This window comes from Phoca vitulina, unplaced genomic scaffold (assembly GCF_004348235.1).
Source record: "Phoca vitulina isolate PV1807 unplaced genomic scaffold, GSC_HSeal_1.0 scaffold22, whole genome shotgun sequence".
In the NCBI taxonomy this organism is placed as follows: Eukaryota; Metazoa; Chordata; class Mammalia; order Carnivora; family Phocidae; genus Phoca; species Phoca vitulina.
The window spans coordinates 29,282,670-29,305,078 of record NW_022589725.1 but is presented as its reverse complement, the minus strand read 5'-3'; the positions used below and the strand labels follow the sequence as shown (position 1 = coordinate 29,305,078).

General features: G+C 39.1%; 2 protein-coding genes across 2 annotated transcripts in view; one reads left to right on the top strand and one right to left on the bottom strand.

Moving 5' to 3' along the window:
* Positions 1 to 19,936, bottom strand: part of DSTN (destrin, actin depolymerizing factor) — a 37,347-nt gene extending 17,411 nt beyond the window's left edge. Inside the window, exon 1 of the mRNA XM_032419449.1 lies at positions 19,760 to 19,936. Coding sequence (XP_032275340.1) covers positions 19,760 to 19,762 — 3 coding nt within the window. The 5' untranslated portion in view covers positions 19,763 to 19,936. The remainder of the gene's footprint in view (positions 1 to 19,759) is intronic.
* LOC116641643 (putative 60S ribosomal protein L39-like 5) lies at positions 5,973 to 8,797 on the top strand. Its single transcript, XM_032419450.1, has one exon. The coding sequence runs from the start codon at positions 7,559 to 7,561 to the stop codon at positions 7,691 to 7,693; it is 135 nt and encodes a 44-aa protein (XP_032275341.1). The 5' UTR covers positions 5,973 to 7,558; the 3' UTR covers positions 7,694 to 8,797.
* Positions 19,937 to 22,409: the final 2,473 nt, after the last annotated feature.

Sequence of the window (22,409 nt, the reverse complement as noted above, 5' to 3'; positions counted from 1 at the left end):
ACTACAAAACCTTTGGGCTTCTGGCTACTATAACTGATGCTTCTGAGCAAGAACGTTGAGACAACAAAGAGTGACAAGTGCTTCAAGGCACATTTCTACATAGAAATGACAAGGGCCTCAGAGGTCCTATGTTATGATGGGGGCTGAATACATATATCCATCTCCCTACCAAAATTCCACTGAAGCACAAAAAGGGGATTAAGAAAGAAAGAAAAAAAAAAAACCACAAGGACAAAAAAACAGAAGAAATATGGAAATTCAAAGTAGGAAGAATGAGTGCAATTAGTCTGAGACACATGTAGGTCCTTAGATCCCTTCTTAAATTCCACCCTGCCACCGATCTGTGGAATTCTGGAGTTTATTCTCTGAAGAGGGTAAACAACAGAACTTTCTAGCTTAGTCATCATACTGGAAACAGGAAAATAGGGGACCGTATGTAAATGAATGCTAAGACACTCTCTCCACCACCACTGCCTTGAAGCCTGAATATTTAAGAAATCCTTAGTCCCACTGTTTCAGAGAGCCATGCTGTCTAACAGAACTTTCTGTGATGATGCAAATGTTCTGTATCTGCACTTTCCAATATGGTAGCCACTACCACACATGGCTGTTGAGCACATGAAATGAGGCTAATGGAATTGAGGAACTAAATTTTTATCCTATTTTAAATAATTTAACATAAAAATAACACATAAAATTAACTCTTAATAGTATATTTTAGGTAAACAAATTTATAAGACACATTACATAGTTTTCTGCCTTGGAAAAACAATATATTATTTAGCTTTATGGATGACTCATGCCATCAGGAACCTTAGTTATTATTCTATACAGTGACAGGGCAGGATTTCAATTCTAGTTTACTAATAATTACAGTCAACTATTTCTGGGGGCAAGGAAGCAATCTTGAAGGGAAATATAGATAAGACATTGTGTTTGTTTGTTGGAATAGCCTGAGTATTAATTTGGAAAAATCAAAACAACCAAAATGAAGAACAGTCACAGAAATTCAGACAAGAAGGCGTGACTTAAGCAAATATTTTAATTCATACAGATGGCATCACAAGAAAGTTTTTTTTTTTTTTAAAGATTTTATTTATTTTTGGAATGCCTGGGTGGTTCAGTCGGTTAAGCGTCTGCCTTCGTCTCAGGTCATGATCCCAGGGTCCTTGGATGGAGTCCCCCATCAGGCTCCTTGCTCAGTGGGGAGCCTCTAGCCCTGCCTGTGCACTCTCTCTCTCTGACAAATAAGTAAATATAATCTTTTTTAAAAAGATTTTATTTATTTTTGAGAGAGAGAGAGAGAGAGCAGGGGGAGTGGGTGGGGGAGAGGGAGAAAAGCAGACTCCACATTGAGTGTGGGGAGCCCGATGCGGGGCTTGATCTCACGACCCTGAGATCATGACCTGAGCTGAAATCAAGAGTCAGACACTCAACTGACTGAGCCATCCAGGTGCCCCCAAAAAAGTTTTTACTTCTTGAGGAAAAAAATGCTAGATACTGGGGAAGAACTGAAATAATGAATTTACAGTACAAAGTTTATGTAACAGCAATAAGGATAACTTCATTTTATATAATATTACATATGACCATTCCAGATGTATTTTATAATTAATTGGGAATACATGTTTTAAATAAACTGATAACATCAGATATGTAATTTTTTTTTTTTTTTTTCAGTTTGCTGTGTTTCTCGTTATCATAAAACAGAATTTGGAACATTTAATCTTAGAAGACTTTTTAACCAGAGGAGAAAGTATAGTGAATCTATCTTATTCAAATCTTGTAACATGAACAAGTTAGTTAACATCTCTAAACCTCAGTCTCATCATCTGTAAAATGTGAATTATGATCATCTTAACTCAAGAAGAGTGATAACACAAATAAATCACCTAAATACAGTGCCTGTCAATGGTATCACTCAGTGATTGGGAAGACTCATATTATTATGAACCAGAAAACCTGGTTACAGCTTTTTCCACTCCTTCTAGTTACTAATGTGGCTGATTGTTAATGAAGCCTTTGAGTAATGGAAGGCTATGAATAAAAGAAATCCAGACAGCTTAAAACTTAATTTGAAACAGCAATTTCTATCTGTTCCCTGATAACCAGAAATAAATTAAAAAACCATACTGACATTTGATGTGTATCTCTTCCCACAATTATTGAATGGTTGCACAGCAAAGACATGCAAGAGCAAACAGCTAACAGTCTTCTCTAACACAGTCAAGATTCAGTTACACTAGACCACTTCCCATTCTTCTAGGCACAACTATCACTTACAACCGTAAGTCAAAATCTACAGTGATGACAACTGGGGCCTGTGGGGTGAGCTAATAGGCTTTGTTCTAAAGTTTGTCCCTACCCTTTATACATCAGTCAAGCAAGCACACAGCAAATTCTCAATCCCTTGATAAGTTCAAAATGTCTGGAGCTGCCAAATGTAATTTTATAGATTGTGCCTTGCTTAAGAGTGCAAGATAGAGCTAAATTCAAGTTCATGTTCCATTAGCCAAGGGATGTGCCTCCAGGACTTCAACTGTCCGAAGGAGTGCCATCTGCTTGTCTCCTGAGGCCACAACACCAGAGGAAGCATCATTCTGTAAATTGCACAAAGTCACTACATAAGCGATCAGTGATCCAGAAAATGTTCCACGTTAACTCTCTGCCTTAATACACTCATTCCTGAAAACAATTTCCAATTACAGAAGTCCTTCATTCACCTCATAGCAAAGCACAATGTCCTTGAGATAGCCTAGGCAGACCAAATAGCATTCTACTAGCTATATGTTAATTTTAGAGTTCCACTAAAACAATGTTATGGTTACACCTTAGTGGGGAAAAAAAAAATCATTCAATAACCTAAAGTCTGTGAAACACCACGCACACCCACACAAGAAGAAAAAAAAAAAAAAACCTTACAGAAAGTCATCTCAACAGTGAAAGTGGATTAGATACAATAATGCCCAGCTGCTAAAAATAATCCATCTCAGATTGTATGCAATCTTATAGGCAATCCTAATCAGATTTAACAGATTCTCCCCCCACACCCGCCAACTGGGAAGCAGGAAGTCAGAAAGGGAGGGTAGGACTAGTGAGAACAAGTCTTATAAGCCTGATAGAGAAAATAATACTCCCCCAATTCTCCACCCCACAAAAAAGCTATTCAGAAAAATGGAAGGGGGGGCAAGCCAAGGGCAGTAAGCACATTGGCAAACAGTCTTAGACTTTTACTGTTTTCTTTCAAGTCTCAAATTTTCTTCAGGATAAAACCCATGCCATGTCAAGCCCTTTATGGACTATTTCCGCAGCCTTTTTTCCCACTTCTCCTAACACGTTCCCCTTAATCCCAGCCATGTACAACTTTGTGATTCTCTGGATACACCATGTTCTTTTGAGATGCTTTACTGTCCTCCTCACCTGGTTAAGTCCTTCAGGGCCTCAGTTCAGGCATCACCTCCTCTGGGAAGGCAGCTCTTAGTTGGTCCCTCAATCACTACCTCTTAATCTGTTATGTGATTCTTCTATGTACTAACACAGAATATAATTATTTCTATCACAGTATTATCTACTACTGTGATTAACTACTGTTTGTGTGATTCTCTCTCACTAGACTGTGCTCCTTACAGTACTTTTCTTCAACCCTATTTCAACCTCAGAACTATCATCTACTTTATCAGGTTTTGAAAACTGATTATCCCATAAAATTTTTATGAAATGTACTATTGCCTTCGAGATATTTTTTTCTCATCCTTTATCATACAATTCTTCAATTTACACCAAGGAAAATCATCCATTTCAAAACTTCAGTATTTTCAGAAAAAATAAAGCAAAAAAATCTTCTAAGTAATTTTTATCAATCTCTGTTGGAATATTTTGGTCCTGTTGAGATTTGCTATTATTACGGTCTTTTTCCTAAAGATATAGAACTTTTGTCCTCTGAAATACTATTTGCATAAATGTATAATGTTTCTATTTTTTTTTTAGACTCCTCATAACTGATTGACAAGAAAAAACTTGTAGAGATGGAAAAACTTTTATACTATTTGATTTCATAAGTGACAACTCACTGCCTATCATATCAGGGAAACATGAATGTTCTAGTGATAACACTGAAAGAGCTATTTTGAGCTATAAATTAGTATATAACATATTGACTTCAAGTGTACAGCATAACGATTTGATACTTATGTATATTGTGAAATGATCACCAAAGTCTAGGTAACATCCATCATCAGTTACAGTTTTTTTTCTTGTAAGAACTTTTAAGATTTACTCTCTTAGCAACTTTCAAATATATAATACAGCATTATTAACTATATCCACCAGGATATACATTACATCCCCATGACTTAATAATTTTATAACTGAAATTTGTATCTTTAGACCACATTCAACCATTCTGACCATCTCTGGCAACAACCAGTCTGTTCTCTGTACTATTCCATGAGGATCTTCATGAGGTAGTCTGTCAGGTCCCAGCCGGCAAGGTCCAGATGCAGGATGGTGTGGGGCAGGGCATACCCTTCATAGATGGGTACAGTGCGGGTGACCCCATCCCCAGAATCCATGATAATACCAGTGGTGAGGCCAGAAGCATACAGGGAGAGCACAGCCTGTTCTCTGTATCTATGAGTTAACGGCAGGGGGTGTTTTGTTTTAGATTCTACATATAAGTGAGATCATCCAGTATTTGTCTTACTCTGTCTTATTTCACATAGCATAATGCCTCAAGGCCCATCCATACAGTTGCAGATGACAAAATCTTTTTACGGCACACAGCACATGCCACATTTCTTATCCATCATCCATCCATGGACATTTGGGTTGTTTCCACGCCTGGCTACTGTAAATAATGCTGCAATTAACATGAGGCACATTTATCTTTTTGAGTGTTTTTGTTTCCTTTGGATAAATACCCAGAAGTGGAGTTACTGATCATATGGTAGTTCCATTTTTAATTTTTTGAGGAACCTCCATATTGTTTTCAATAATAGCTGCACCAATTTACATTCCCACCAACAGTGCACAAGGGTTCCCTTTCCTCCACATCCTCACCAACCCTTGTTAGTTTCTTGTCTTTTTGATAACAGCCATTCAACGCATATTTAGTCAACTCATTTACAACAAAAAAGCCAAGAATTTATAATGGGGAAAGGACAGTCTTTTCAATAAATGGTGTTTTAACTGGACAGCCACATAAAAAAGAATGAAATTGGACCACTGTCTTACACCATACACAGAGATTAACTCAAAATGGATTAAAGACTTAAATGTAAGATCTGAAACCATAACTGGAAATAAAAACAGGTAAACTCCTTGACACAGGTCTTGGTGATTTTTTTTTTTTTTTTTTTAGTTTAACACCAAAAGGCAACAAAAGTAAAAATAAACAAGGGGGACTACATCAAACTAAAAATGCTTCTATAGCAAAGGAAACCATCAACAAAATGAAAAGGCAAACTACCAAATAGGAGAAAATATTGGCAAATCATATATCTGATATGGGGTGAATATTCAAAACATATGAAGAATTTATACAACTCAATAGCAAAAAAGCAAACAATCCAATTTAAAAATGGGCAGAGGATCTAAATAGACATTTTTCTAAAGGCATACAGATGGCCAACAGATATATGCTATACAAGATCTCTACTTAGTATTGTTTTAAAAGTCACAAATATATTATTTGAAAAACAGTGCCTGATATATAAGTATCATTTAATTTCAGAATAAATGCTGAAGAGACCCCTTAATGTATACAATAAGTACGCAAAGAGTATTATGTTTAAGAAACCAATATCCCATAAAACATATTGACGCATTTCAAAAGTTGTGCAATCTACACCCTTGTTAAATAGCTGTTTGGTTCCACAATTGAAAATACAAGGGCACTATTTTTTTTTCTTTAAGTAGGCTCCACTCCCAGCAGAGAGCCCAACACAGGGCCCCAAATCCCAAACCCCGAGAGATCATGACCCAAGCTGAGATCCAGAGTCAGATGCTCAACCAACTGAGGCACCCAGGTGCCCCAGGGCACTATGTAATAATATGTATCCATCTATACCAAGGTGGAGAGAATGACTGTTTCAAGCATTTATCGATACAGGAAAGGAAAAAAGATCTCTACAGTATTCTGTCTCATCCTTCACAGGAAACCATTAAAAAGGACTCTATTCCTCAAATGAGGAATGGAATACTAATCAAAATAAAAAGGAACAAAATGCTGATGCATAAATGCTTTATGCTAAGTGAAAAGAAACCAGACTGAAAGTGTCTGATTAGATAATTCCATTTATATGATATTCTTGTAAAGGTGAAATTATAGGGACAAAAAACAGATCAGTGGTTGGTAGGGATGGGAAGAAGGATTAACATGAGGAAATTTTTTGGAGTGAAGGAACTATTCTAATATTTTGATTGTCATGGTAGTTACACAACTGTATACCTCTGCAAAAATTGCAGAACTTACACTAAACATGGTAAATTTTACTTCATGTAAATTATCATGAATAGAAAAAATTAAACATTACTTCTAGTCTTTACTTCAACAACAATATAAAAAATATTCTACTCCCCTTTGAGAAAGATCATTTAAGCTAAAGGCAAAAGATTTCTCTTTGGTTTAACAATTTGGCTTCTCTCTGGATAATTAGCTGCTATGTCAATGAACCTAAGAGAGGAAAGAGAGTTGATGTGGTTGGTTAACCTACTTCTGTTCCATGGTCACACGCAATTTCTAAGTCCTATCAACTCCTCCTTAAATGTGTATTTCAAATCTACTCCTTCTCATCTACTCTTCACATCTCCTATCACTCCCAAGATTAAAAATATTCATCAATTCCAAAGCACCTCAAGATAAAGTCCATATTCATTAACAGAGCATAGAAGGCCCTTTATTATCTGAACCAACCTACTTTTCCAGATCTGTCTTCTACCATTGGCAACTGTTTTACTCACTCATACCTTTCAGAAAGCAATGTGGTCATTTACATTAAGAGCCTTAAAATAATCCAAACCCTTTGACACTTTAACCCAGTAAGCCCACTTGAAGGAATTTATTCTGGGGGGATAATCTGCATAATATCAAAAACCAGACAGTCCAAATAAACAAAAACAGGAAAATTGCAAAGAAAAGTATAGTACATCCACAAGATAGTTTCTGATGCAGCTATCAAAATCATGCTTATGGGAAGTTTCTAAAGACATGGAGGAAACATTACTTGAAGTGAAAAAAGTAAATATAAAACTTTATGTACAGTGTTTCTCAACTATGTAAAACAGTATAGAGAAAAGGAAAGGAATTTTATCTCTAACAGTGAGAATATAAGTGATTTTTATCTTCTCTCTAGTCTTCTGTATTTTCCAAGTTTTCCATGAGAATATTTTTTAAATTAGAAATACATATACACATACACAAACTTTTAGACTCAGTAACTGCATAACTAGAACTGTATTTTGAAGAATGATGCAGGCAAAGATTTATGCGCAAAGATGACAGAGCATTCTCTCTCCTTTTCTCCACCATTGTGGTATGTGTGGTTGACTATTCCATGCAATGTCTTCTCACAAGACTTTCAAGATCAAGCAATTCCTGGCCAAGAAACAAAAGCAGAATCGTCCCACTCCCCAGTGGATTCAGATGAAAACTGGTAATAAAGTCAGGTACAACTCCAAAAGGAAGCACTGGTGAAGAACCAAGCTGGGTCTATAACAGACTGCACATGAGATGGCACACATATTTATGCTGCCTGAAAGTCACGTGCTCATATCCTATCACTCTGTAAACATCACTACTATCTGAACAGTAGGCATTTTTTTAAAGATTTTATTTATTTGAGACAGAATGTGAGTGAGAGAAGAGAGCACGAGCCAAGACTCGATCTCAGAATGATGGGATCGTGACCTGAGCCAAAGGTAGACACTTAACCCACTGAGCCACCCAGGTGCCCAACAATGGGCATGTTTTATCAGGGAAATGATTTTTCTGTTACTATGCTTCTGTCTCAGTAGGTTGGTTCAGTAATAAATATGTGAGACCTTTTGTTTGGGGAAAAAAAAAAGAAAAAGGGCGTTACAATCATGGCTTTAAAATTTAACAGGGGGATGATTTAATACCATCACTATACATGCATGATACCATTAAAAAATTTAAAGTTTTTATAGATATATTTAATATGACAGAGAATTTTACCCATTTAAAAGTATAAGTACAGTGGATTTTAGTATATTCACAAAATTGTACATCCATCACAATCTAATCTTAGAACATTTTCAACACCCCAAAAAGAAACTCTGTATGGAGTGATAACTCTTCTTTCCCATTTTCACTCACCTCAGACCTATCCAACCACTAATTTACTTTCTGTCTCTTGAGATCTATCTATCCTGGTTATTGTATATAAATGGAATTCTATAATATGTAGTCTTTTTTTGACTGGTTTCTTTTACTCAGCATCCCTGCTGTAGCATGAATTGGTACTTCATTTCTTTTTATTGCCAAATAATGTTCTATTATATGGATATATGACATTTTTTCTATCTAATCATCAGCTGATGGAAATCTGGGTGTTTCCACTTTGGGGCTACTATGGGGATAATGCTATTATGTACATTTGTCCACAGATTTTTATGTAGATATGTCTTTTTATTTCACTTGGTATGTAACTAGGAGTGAAAGTGCTGGGTCAATGGCAGTTCCCAAGTTTAACTTCTTAAGGAACTGCCAAAACATTTTCCAAAAGTGGCTACACCATCTTACACTCCCACCAGCAACATATATGGGTTCCTACTTTTCCACAGCCTTGCCAACATTTATTACTGTTGTCTTTTTTATTATAGCCATCCTAGTGGGTATATAGTAGTACCTCATTACGCTTTTTTTTACGGTTTTGATTTGCATTTCCCTAATGGCTAATGATTGAGCATGTTTTCATGTGCTTATTGACTATTTGTATATCTTCCTTATGGAAAGATCTATTCAAAGCCTTTGTCCATGACTAGATTGCCCTTTTACTGCTGAGCTGAGATAGTCCTTGATATATTCTGGATATAAATTCCTTGTCAGACATGATTTGCAAATATCTTCTGCCATTCCATGGGTTGTCTTCTTTCTTGATGGTGTTCTTTGATGCAAAAATGTCTTTAATTCCAACAGAGTCCAATTGATCTATTTTTCTTTTGTCACTTGTGCTTTTGCCTACAAATGCCAAGAAAACTGTCCAAACCCCTCCTCCAAAAAAACCTGCCTAACCCAAACTCACAAAGATTTATGCCTATGTTTTCTTTTAGGAATTATACAGCTTTAGGTCTTACATTTAGGTCTAGGAGCCATTTTGGGTTAAATTCTGTATATAGTGTGAAGCAGGGATCCAAATCCATTCTTTCACATGTGGATATCCAGTTGTACTAGTGCGACTTGTTGAAGACACTATTTTTCCCCCACTGAATTATAGCTTGGCAGCCCTGTCACATTGGGATATGGGAAGTAAAGGATATAAAACTGTTACAGATGAACTCAACTGTGTGAGAAAAATCTATACTGATAGTCTCGGGATATTCATTTTCTCCCTTACTTCCATTATAGTACTTATTACAACCTGCAATTATCTTATTCATTTGTTTACTTCTTACCTGTCTCCCCCATTAGAATGTATACTTCATAGGGACAGGGACTTTGTCTTGTATACTGTTGAATCTCCAAAGCCTACCACAGTACCTGGTTCCTAGGAGGCACCAAACAATTATTTACTGAAAGAACGAGCATATATTTAACATGATCTGGAAGAGAATGCACTGAATGTTAATACTTTGGTTGGAATTGTCATTACAACTAAATTTTTCTTAATGTTTTACAATGTACATACATTATTACTATAATCAGATATGAAATTAGTGTATTTTAAAAATGTATAATACATCTAGATCAATTTGCTATTCCTCAAAGTTCTAAGAACCTCAATTTTTGCCAAACTATTTTATTTTCAGCTTTTATAGTCCCCAGCACAATGACACCACCAACTACCTAATAGCTCAGGTCTAAATCTTTTTTTTTTTTTTTTTTTAAAGATTTTTTATTTATTCATGAGAGACAGAGAGAGAGAGAGAGAGGCAGAGGGAGAAGCAGGCTCCCAAGGAGCAGGGAGCCCGATGCGGGACTCGATCCCAGGACCCTGGGATCATGACCTGAGCTGAAGGCAGACGCTTAACCATCTGAGCCACCCAGGCGCCCCCTCAGGTCTAAATCTTAAGAGTAAGTGATCCTTGATGTCTGTCTTTCTCTTATGCCATACACCCAAATTATCAGCAAGTCCTGTCAGCTCTACCTCCAAAATACATATTCAATCTAATCACTTCTCATTATTCCACTATTCACAATCTTAATCCAAGCTACCATCATCAATTGGATGAATAACAGCAATGGTCTCTTAATCAGTTTTTGTCCCCACTTGCACATCTCAACAGTAATAAATCGTATCTCATTCCACTACTTAACACCTTCACATCCTCCCACCACCACAGCCCCAAGAGCTTCTTAGTGCAATCAGAATAAAATTCAAATTCCTCACCTTGGCCTACAGGCTCTTCCGGTTCCAGTTCTTGCCTCCAATCCATTTCCTACTTTTCTATCCCCCTTTTACTGAATTCCAGCTACACAAACCTTTTTTGTCTCTGGCATGTCAAGCTCATTCTCTTCTCAAGGCTTTTCTACTTAGAGTTCCTTCTGCCTGAAATGCTCTACACATGGCTTTCTTGTCATGCAAGTCTTAGCTCAAATGTCACCTCCTAAGAGGCCTTCCCTAACAATCTGGTTAAAAAGAACCAACTCTTCCAGTACTCCCTATTGCTTACATTATTTCCTTCATACCTCTTAACAATTCTGACATGATCTTGCCATTTTGTTTTTCTCTCTCTTTCCCCCCCGTTAGGATTAACTTCCACAAGGAAAGGACTTTTTTAGTACTATATCTCTAAAACCTGGATCAGTTCTTGGCATATAATAATTTCTCAACTATTTACAGAATAAATGGTTGCTATTCTAAATCTTACGGGCAATAAAGAACTGTTTGATTCTACATTAATTTCTTCAGGAACAATACTAAGAGTAGAAGATACTTTTACATTAAGAATTATGGGGCGCCTGGGTGGCTCAGTCGTTAAGTGTCTGCCTTCAGCTCAGGTCATGATCTCAGGATCCTGGCATTGAGCATCAGGCTCCCTGCTCAGCAGGAAGCCTGCTTCTCCCTCTCCCTCTCCCACTCCCCCTGCTTGTGTTCCTGCTCTTGCTAACTCTCTGTCAAAAAAAAAAAAAAAAGAAAAAAAGGAATTAAATCACCTGAGACATCACCTCACACCAGTCAGAATAGCTAGTATCAAAAAGACAAGGAATAACAAGTGTTGGCAAGGATGTGGAGAAAAAGGAACCCTCATGCACTGTTGGTGGGAATGCAAATTAGTGTAGCCACTCTGGAAAACAGTATGGAGGTTCCTCAAAAAAGTAAATATACAAGCCAGTAATTCCACTTCTGGGTATTTACCAGAACAAAAATACTAATTCAAAAAGAAACATGCACCTCTATGTTTATTGCAACATTATTTACAATGTCAAGATATGGAAACAACCTAAGTACCCACCGATTGATAAATGGATAAAAAAGATGTGTTGTATATACACACACACAAACAACGAAATATTACTCCACCATGCAAAAGAATGAAATCTTGCCATTCCTGACAAGGTTGGTCCTAGTGGGTATTATACTAAGCGAAATAAGTTAGACATGAAAAAAATACCATATGATTTCACTTATATGTGGTACCTAAAAAACAAAACAAACAGAAATTGACTCATAAATACAGAAAACAAACTGGTGGCTGCCAGAGGGGAGGGAGTGCAGATGAGTGCAAAAGGTAAAGGTGATTAAGAGGCAGAAACTTCCAGTTATAAAATAAGTAACAGAGATGTAAAGTACAGCATAGGGAATACAGTCAACAACTTTGTATGACAGATGGTAGCCACGTATAATGAACATTTCATAACATACATAATTATCAAGTCATTACGTTATACACCTGAAACTAGTAATATTGCATGTCAACTGTACTTCAATTTTTAAAAAGTCACCTGAAAAATAAAATTTAAAAGCTGATCATAAAAAGTTGATCATATATAATCCAAATAAAATAACATTAGTTTAAAGAAATAATAAAACAACTGGAAATATGTTCTAATGCACTCCTTCCACCCTTTTCATTTTATCTACAATTGCTGAAGCATGTGATGGTGTTATCAGAATATAAAGAAAAAAAGACTGTTGATCTAATTAGGATCTAAAGTTGTTTAATGTCATTTCATCCAACAGTAATAAGCACTTTACCATATACCAGGCATTGCTTTTAAACTACTTACATGCATCACCCAAATTGTCATGATGGTAGGTACTCCCATTTGGAGGAATGATGAAATCGAGGCACAGAATAATCAGTAATTTACCTAAGGCCATACAGTTAGTAGATGGCGGAGCCAAGATTCAAAACCCTAGGCAGCCCCACTCTGAGCCTATGCTCTTAATCACTTCTCAGTATAGTTTAACAGAAATGATAGTAATACCTACCTCATCTGGTTGCTATAAAGGACTGACTGAGAGAAGGTGTCACACAATGCCAGACACATAATAAAAACTTACTAAGTTCTCTAAAGCATGACTTCTTGTTCTTTTGTTAGGCTTTCAAGTGCTTTTCTAAGGTTCAGGATGCCTCAATGAGCATCAAATACCATTCAGTTTCATTTTGGGGGGGGGCGCGAGAGGGGAGGGAGAGAGAAAATCTTAAGCAGGGTCCATGCCCAGCACGAGGCCCAACTCAGGGCTCGATCTGATGACCCCTGACATCATGACCTGAGCCAAAATCAAGAGTCAGACACTTGATCGACTGAGCCACCCAGGTGCCCCCATTCAGTTTCATTTTTAAGGGAAGAAAGGGAACTGGCATTTATTGGGGGGTTTTCTGTATGCCAGAATTATTTTTAAAGGTACTATTCTAATAATACTTGCCTTATCTCAAAGGATTTTCACTGTAAGACTCAAATCAAATAGTAATGCAGTATACAAAGGGGAGGTACTATTCAATTAGTTTAGTACTTAAAAGTCAATTTCCATTGTATTAAAAAAAAAGTATGTGGGAATTGAAAGCATAAAAATTAAAGAAATCCATATCCATGGGATCCTATCCCTGTCATAATTACAAATGCCCTCTCGATCACTCATTCATGCTCTTTTGGGAACATTTGTTGTGGGCCTACCATGAGAGAGGCATCTTGCTATTGAAATACACAAACTCTATCTTAAGGAGATAACAGTCTAGTTCTACAAAATATCTCAATAAGTGCCATAAAAGGAATTCATATGCTATGTTAGTACTCCTTCTTAGACATGTGCAGAAATGCAGAGGATTAACACAGTGTTGGTACCCATATTAACTTCCCTTTACAAATTAAATTAATCTACAAAGTCTGAGGCTGGTCACTAACCACATGTGGTTTAGTGAGTCCATTAAATGTGGCTAGTGTGACTGAGGAACTGCATGTTTAAATTATATTTTAATTAACTTAAATTTTAAATTATCAATTCCATTACTGGAAAACTTGTAAGCATGCTTTGAGCAACTAAGGTATGTGAATCTACTTTTCCAACTGTAAAATGGGTATCTAAATACATATCAAATATTTCCAATGAAAACTGAGCATTTGAATTGAGATGTGCTGTAACTATAAAATACATACTGGATTTCAAATAATTTAAATGAAAAAATAATGTGAAAGGTCTCATTTTTATATTGATTAAATGTGGATAGGATATATTGGGTTACATAAATTTCACCTTGTTTTTGTACTTTTTTAGTGGGGCTACTAGAAGATTTAAAAGTACACATGTAACTTACATTTTATTTCTACTGGACAACACTGACCTGAAGATTACTTCCAACATTCCTAAAACAAGGTTTCAGTGATTTGAGAATTCCTCAGCGCTTCAGAGCTTCAAAAATTGACATAATAGATGGTTTCCTAGCAAACTGAAGGAGTCTTACCTGTATTTGCCTGAGCTTTAGTTTTAGCTCTATCACTACATGAAAATTCCACCATCATCAAAAACGTAGTTACTACATGAAACCATTTTAAAATAAACGCTAATTACATTTACAGGTTGATGATTTTTTTTCTGAAACATGCTAATATAGGAATCCGGGTAGGAAATTCATCTTTCTTTTCTGTGATAAGGCAAACAGGAGTAACAACCTATAAAGTAATGCAAAAATGTGGAAAAGAGTCAACAGTCTTCCTTTGATGTAATCCAAAAGAACACAATGACAAATTAGGTTCAAATGTAGGGTTCCTGCTATAGTATGCACGGAAGTTAGCTTACTTTGGTCTTTGAAGTGCTCATCCGATGCCCTGCTACAACAGAACCAGTTTTTTGACGCTCCTCTCATGTTTAAAAAAAAAAAGCCCAAATCTCAGCTTTTTCTCCGCTTTTTCATACCTTCAACTACACATTAAAACCTGAATTTTAATCACATTTTTACTTAAATCAATTGTTTAAAGATCTATACAAAAAACTGATTCTTCAATTTTAACATACCAAAGCAAATTACAAATAGGGTAAACAACACGTAAGCATTATGATGTCAGCTACTAGAAGACTTTTAAAAGAGTTAAGAATCACTCTAGACTAAAAACTACTCAACTCCACAGCGGGTCTTTATACAGAAGACTCCAAGATGAATTAAGTAACTAGTGTGTCAAAATATTTCTGAGATGAACCAATCTGATGTTTATTTTGCTATACTTCTCCCAGTGTAAAATTTCAAGAAAAATGAACAGCAGTACAACAATTCCAAGTGAAAAATCACTTCCAACATCAAGGCAAGGAGGCAGGGAAAGATGAAAACCTGTGATTAAAATATTTCTGAAGTGTTAGGTGTAAATCTTTGAGTATGTCTTTCATGGACAATGTAAAGAGGAATATGCTACAAGAGAAGGAAGCTCAAAATACTTAAATAACAATCTTCTATTTCTTTATTAGGATCTGTGGTTTTGGTATGCAAGTTGCAAACAATACAAGAAAGAGACTAGGCCTACTTACTCAGAGACCAGAACTTTGCTTTGTAAATAAAAGCAACGCATATGTGTTAAATCCAGTTTTTCCACTTTCCAGACTTTTTTCTAATTTCAAATATGGTGTTCATTTCAAAGATCTTAGTTATTACTGAAATGAAATAAAGTTACACTAACATAAAAATGAAAATGTCTGGAGTCTTCCTGGATAGTAAGTTAAACAGCAGCTCGATTTATACCAATTCTATTGGTGAAAAATAGTCATAATTGTTTTGTTTCTTTTTTAATAAACTTTTTTTTTTAGGCACATTTTAAGTTCACACCAAAATTGAGCAGAAAGCACAGAGATTTCCCTTATATCCCCAATGCCTGTTTGTTTTTAACATTTGGCTGGATGAATTACCCAAGAAAAAGAAAGTATAAAGCAGAGGATGTTAATCTCCATGGCCCCTGGCAAAGATGGAACTCTCTCCTGGATCACTGCATTCTACCACTACCAGGATCTAACCATGGCCAGTGGCTAGAATTAAGGGTATTTAACTCCTGTTGCTTAGCAGCTTGAGAGGCACGCAAAGAAATGTAGGTTCCAGAGGAGAAAGATATCAGCACTCAGTATGCAGTTCTGACATTGACAATCATGTTCTTACAGATTTTCTTTTAATGCTGGATTTACTTTATGATTCCACAAATAAGCCTAGATGAAGACGTGAGGAGTATTTACATAATGTCAGGTTCACCAGATGCACATGCATGTAAAACCATAGGCTGCAATAAACATAAAAAAAATACTTTACTACTAATCAGAGAAAAGAAAATTAAAAGAGTAAAAGAACCCATTTCACACCCATCAGATTGGCAAAGGTTTCAAGGTATTGGTCATAATACCAAGTGGTGAAAAGAAATGGAGAAACAGGCTGATAAATGTAGCTGATGGGATACAAATTAGAACCACGTGTAATACAGTAAAAAATACACATGCATACCCTCCAATCCAGGCTTCCACTTCTAGGTCTATACCAAGAACACATTCACTGGCGATAAAGAAGTAACATAAAACATGGAAACCATCTATTACAAGTAGACAAAAAAAGATAAAAGTTTGGCTGAAAAACTGGGGAAATGTTCATCAATAGGGGAATGGATAAACTTACATAGTCATAAAAACTATTTAGCAGTTAATATAAAGAACCACAGCTACGGCTAAAACCAAATATCATCCCCCTCCCAAAAAAACTCACCAAGTTTAATTTTTTAAGTTGCAAAAGGATACATAAAGCATAGCATTTATATGAAATTTAAAAACACATGAAAACTATATATATTACTACAGATGCATACATACATAGCTAAAAGTATGGAAATATCAATTTGAATGAAATATATTAACTTCAGTTGGCTATGTAGACTATGTAGACTTCACCTGAGCTTTATGTTCCTGTAAAGTAGTGATGGTTAAGAAATCCACCCCCATCGTTTTGAGTTTTGGGAAACTGGTAACAAAAAGATCCTGCCCTTGTTTATTGTGATAAGACCTGTCCATGCAGTTCCTCAAGACCCCTGGTTTTACTTGCCCCAGGTCCTTGTCCTTTTTTTTTTTGAGACGTTCCTTATTAATTAATGTTCTCCCAATTACAATAGCCTGAAAAATCATCTCCTTAATTGGCCAGCACATTATGTCTTTGACACAGAAGTGGTTATCTCTGGGGACAGAAGAGAATGGGATGAAGAAGATGATGCAGATTTAGTTGCAATGGTAACATAGAAACCTGAAATATGACAAAAAGTTATTTTCTTTTTTCATACAAAGGGACCTGTTATTCTGTGTACCTTTCTGCTTAAAATGTTTCAAAATTAATTTGTAAATTATGTTAAAACTTGATGTGCAGTCAAAAAAGGTCACAAGTCAATCAATCCTTTACAGTCTGTTTTTTCATGTTAAATAGGCACATGAACACATGCCCAACCTATTCCATTAGATTGCTGTAAGTAAAAGTGTTTTTCCTAATCATGGAGTGATAGAATACATTTGTAATTCATTCTGGGCCAGTTAGCTCAGTTTGTTACAGCAGAGTTCTGACTAGGGCAGGGCTGAATTATCATGTAGACTTTTATTATTTCAGGGGCAAGACTACACTCCTACTCCCAGAGAGCCATATAGTATGATATAAATGTCATATACCGTTGGTTACAAGAGGCACTAGGCAAGTCTATGTATAATATCTCGATCCATACCCAACAAAAAGAACTACTGAGCAGATAACCCTAGGAACTTAATGGTAGACTAGTAAATAATCTATGAGGAAACTAGCACACGCAGTACACACACACCGTTTTGTTTGGAGTGGGTAGATGTGGTTCCTGTGGAGGACAGGCTTTTTTGGGGGGTGAGGGGTGGGGGAGGCACTGTAAAGTGAGATTCTGAAAACATGAAATCTCATCTTAAAGTGCCCAAAGGTGATCTTTTGAGTTGGTTTCAAATTGCTTTTATTCCCAAATGCTTCCAGAAGGCTTGGTGAGTACCAGGAAACGATTTTGTTAATGCAGAACAAACCCATCAGCAGCTAAAAATCTTTTTTTTCTGAGAAAGAACACCAAGGGGTGGGGGGAGGAAGAGTGGCAGAGGGAGAGAGAGAATCTTAAGCAAGGTCATGCCCAGCGCAGAGCCCAACTTGGGGCTGGATCTCACAACCCTGAGATCATGCCTTCAGCTGAAATCAGGATTCATACTTAAGCAAATGAGCCACCCCTAAAATTTAACCTTAACAACAACAACAACAACAAAAAAAAAAACTTTAGAAACTTGGAACCTCAGTTTCAAATATAGAGGTGAAGTGCTAAAATCTGGGATAATAGAACTTTGAATCTTAATACTCTCTAATAGCCGACACTGAAAGGAAATGATCTGTGCTTATAAGGCTAAATACAAGAGTAACCTTTACAAATGGTCTATATTCTGAACTCTATTTGCAAGCATCCAAACAACAGGAGCTTGTAAGGTCTTCTTGACCTCCCTAAGGCCAACAAGTTTGAAATATATCTGGAATTCACTCATCTTGATTAATTTTAGTTCTCCTCCTCCCCCCAAGAACCAGTAAATAAAACAGATCCCTCCTTCATTTTATTTGAATGAAAAATATGGAAGCTAAGCTTGAACTAAAATTTAAGGATTTAACGGAAGTTAAAATGCTTCGTCCTGTTTTTCAAATAGAAGATAGTCTGCATTACAGAAACTCAAAAAAGAAGAATGTCAAATTAAAAGAACCTAAAGCAGGCTCCAGCCCATTTCAAAGCACTTTCATCAGAGTAGATGGTCTTATGTTTATAAGAACTCAAAACCCTTACATTAAGTCTTTTAATATAACGTAGTATATACATTTATAATCTTACAGAGGTTTAAAAAAGTCTTAAGATGCTGCTCCTCTTTGTAGCTTACAGAATTAAACCAAAGAAGAGCAGACAACTGAACACTATCAAATTCCTACTACATCTCCTGAGTCATCAAGAAACTACTGGTTAATCTCTTTTTCTTCCTTGCACTACCTTAAGAAAACCAAAATTGTCATTCAGCGAAAACATTTTGTATGCCAGTAAGCTGGTACCAACTGCTTCCAGGCAGACAGATGCAATAACAGTGTAATATTTCTAGCAAAGTCTGGTAAGCCTTTGCCTGCAAATCATTGACCAAAAATGGTAACAGCGAGTGCAGACTAAAGAAAATGACAAAATGTTCTACTTGATCGACCAGTTAAGAATACTATTGTACAGCAAATTAGAGACAGTTTAGAGGGGGAAATATGTAAATTAAGCCAAGTGTCCATCACTTAGAATATGAGCATATTTACTTTTAATGACTAGGATAATTCAATGGGCTTTTAAAAAGCTTTTACATTCGCTTTTATTAGCGTCCCAGCATCATGCCCACTCCTCACACGCTAAGTTCTGGCAGAGCCAAACTGTTCACAGGTAAATTTCTAACCATACATGGAGAGATCGGGTAGGGAAGGGTTAAAAGAGCCACTGCCAAGCCCGACAAGCACAGCAGTGCTGCTGAAAGCTGATTGCCAGATACGACAAACAAAGCGGCTGCGAGGCCACCCTGTTCTTAATCATACCAGGGTCATGCTCGTGGTGATCATTCCGCCCTCTAGGGTTGTTCAATAAAGGCCTTATTTTCCTTAATGAGATGGACCGACCTCAGGGGCCGAAACCCGCACGAGCCACTGACCGCCTCGGCGCCCGGCTTTGGGGAAACCGGCGCCAACAAGGCCCGCGCCGGATTTCGAAGCCCCCCACCCCGGGATGGCGGACTCCCGGTCGATTTCACCGAGGGCGTGGCGGCGCTCGGCCCCGGCAGGTCGTCCCCAGGCCTGGGAGGGAGGAACCGCGGGGACTATGCTGCCGCCGGCGGCCTCGCAGCAGCTGCGAGCGACGAGCGGCCAGCAGCCGCCCGAGGAGCCTGGGTCCCAGCGGGTCCGCGAGCGGTGGAAGCCCAGAGACCTTCCCCTGCCTGGGGGCTGCAGCAGGGCCCGCGTCCCCCAGCCCCGGGCGGGGGCGCGCCTGTCGCCCCTCAGCCCCGACCCCCACGGGGCCCCAGCGCCCAGCCGCCCGGGCCGCGTCAGCCCACGCCTCGGGCTCCCTCCCACTCACCATCTTCGTCGCGGCGGTCGCAGTGACGCGGGAGGGGGAGCTGGCCGGCGCCGAGTCTGCAGAGCGTCCTTCTCACGGCAGAGGGACCGAGAGACCCAGCGAGCAGGCGACTCGAGGCGCGAGCCTACCAGGAGGCGGGTGCACGGGCGCGCGCCTCGGGCCCAAACGCGACTGCGCACGTCACGCGCTGCCTGCCGTTGCTACGCAACCGGCTGGCCAGGCAGCGCCCTGCCCAGAGAGCAGGCGGAGGGTTCTGCCTCACGTTCGGAAGACTAGGGGACCGGGTCCTCCTCTCATCAGCTCGGGTCTGCGAGGTTGGGGCCTCCCTCCTTTAGTAGGGACGAGGAGGCAGACTTCCGGCTGGCACCTGCCGGCGAGGAACCCGCAAAGGATCAAGCGGGGCAGGGGACCCTTATCCCCCCCAACCTCGGGGGGCGGGGGCATGTGGCGCCCCGCCCACTGCGCTGCTGCTGCCCTAACATGGAAGTAGCCACCTGGCCAGGTGTGCGCCGCGCTGGGGGCGGGGCCTGGGAGGGCGCGGGAGGGAGGGCGAGGGGGAAGGGAGGAAGGGGAAGAACGAGGGTAGGCGGCTTTCCCGGAGCAGGAGACCAGAGGGAGGACCGGGGGGAGTCCAGGCGCGGGCCGCGGCCCCGAGAACACATCCCGCATTTTTTACCTACTTTGGTGCGATTCCCGCTATCCTCCCCTGATTGGCCCAACCCGGCACGTCGGGCCCTCGCGTGAGGGAAAAATCTGCACATTTTTCCTTCTTCCCGAGGCGACTGTGGCCATTCAGAGTGCTCTGTGAGTCACCGCTAATTTCAGGTCTGGAAAAAACAAGGAGTGATTTATTTATCTTTGGGAACAGCCGGGGAAGGAGGCCCGGCGGTCCTCAGGGGTGTGGCTGGGAAACGGTAGAGTTTTCCCGGGACGATGGCGCCAGCCCCGCCGCTCCGTTTTGGGGGCTTTTAATTTGGGGTTGGGTTTTTTTAATGGGCGGTTACATCAGAAACACAGTTTTGAGAGGGCCAAAAGGAATCTCAGTGTTTTTCCCGAGGGCGTTTTTGTGGGCAGTAAAGGGAACAGAAAGAATTTACAGCTGGGGTGATACTTTAAGTTTTGCTTAATTTAGGCTACCGAGAACATCACGGCCTCTACCAAAATTATTTTAATTATCCAAATGTGAGGCTTTGGGATAAGACTTTTTTTTTGTCTGGGCACTATATGACTGTTGTGTGACTTTTGTTCTGCCCACTCAACATAGAAACTTATTTCTCATTACCCTTGTCTTTTTTTTTTGCTATTATTTTCTAGAAAGGAAGTAAGTTGTGGCAATTCTAAGCCTTTACCACCTGCTACAAGACTTTTACAGGCTAGAACAGTGCTCAAGCTCTCAAGCTTGAAGGAGAACTTGGTAAAGTCAGATTTGTGTGTCCTGGCCCCTAGAATTTCTGACAGTATATCTGAGTTAAGACGCGAGAATTTGGGACGCCTGGGTGGCTCAGTCGTTGAGCGTCTGCCTTTGGCTCAGGTCATGATCCCAGGGTCCTGGGATCGAGCCCCACATCGGGCTCCCTGCTCAGTGGGAAGCCTGCTTCTCTCTCTCCCTCTCCCCCTGCTTGTGTTCCCTCTCTCGCTGTGTCTCTCTCTGTCAAATAAATAAATAAAATCTTTAAAAAAAAAAAAAAAGACGCGAGAATTTGCGGGCGCCTGGGTGGCTCAGTCGTTAAGCATCTGCCTTTGGCTGGGGTCATGATCTCGGAGTCCTGGGATCGAGTCCCATATCGGCCTCCCTGCTCGGCGGGAGGCCTGCTTCTCCTTCTCCCACCTCTCCTGCTTATATTCCCTCTCTCACTGTGTCTCTCTCTGTCAAAAAAAAAAAAAAACCTTAAAAAAAAAAAGACCAAGAATTTGCATTTCTAACAATTTCCAGGTGATGCTAATGCAGCTGGTTGGGCATAGCACTTTGAGAAGAAAGAACCCATCTATATCCAACTGCAGCTGGAACCCTTCATTTCTCTTCCTGGGACTCAGTGGCCCCTCCACTTCTAAGGTCCTCAGAGACTTCCTTTCTAGTTCAAAGTCGAATGGAATTGTGCTCATTAGCGGATACAAACCTGCCTGCCCTAGCCTCTCTTCTGCATTTCCTCCTCCACCCTGCCGCCAGTGTTCTATCCAAACATAAGAATCTAATCTTGTCACTTTCCTGCCTAAAATTTTCTAAGGCTTCCTAAACGCGTCATTCTGGTCCTTCTGCCTCTGGCCTCAGCCTGCCTTTTCTACTCGGTCTCCCATATCTTCCAAAGCGCCCAATTTCCTTCCAGACTAAACTTCTCATTCCAGAACCCTTCTTACTCTTTCTAGCTGCCATAATTATGGACCTGTTAGTGTCTCAGGCTGGAATGTTCGTATTACCCCTCCATTCTGAAGACCTCTGACCACTTCCCAAGGGATCATTAGTGGTTTCTTCTTTAATCCCACAGTTGATCACTTCTCAAATCCTGATAAGCATGCAGATCACCTGAGAATCTTGTTAAAATGCAGATTCAGGGACTTAGAGGCTAGGTCTGGTCCTTAACCCATACTTTGAGTAGTGGGTGAGGTCTTTTCCCTAATGTTAATGTAGCTTTGTAATTGTTTATATAAATTT

Excerpts from the sequence above, each read along its gene's own strand:
- LOC116641643 (XM_032419450.1), top strand. The coding sequence starts at position 7,559 with ATGTCTTCTCACAAGACTTTCAAGATCAAGCAATTCCTGGCCAAGAAA.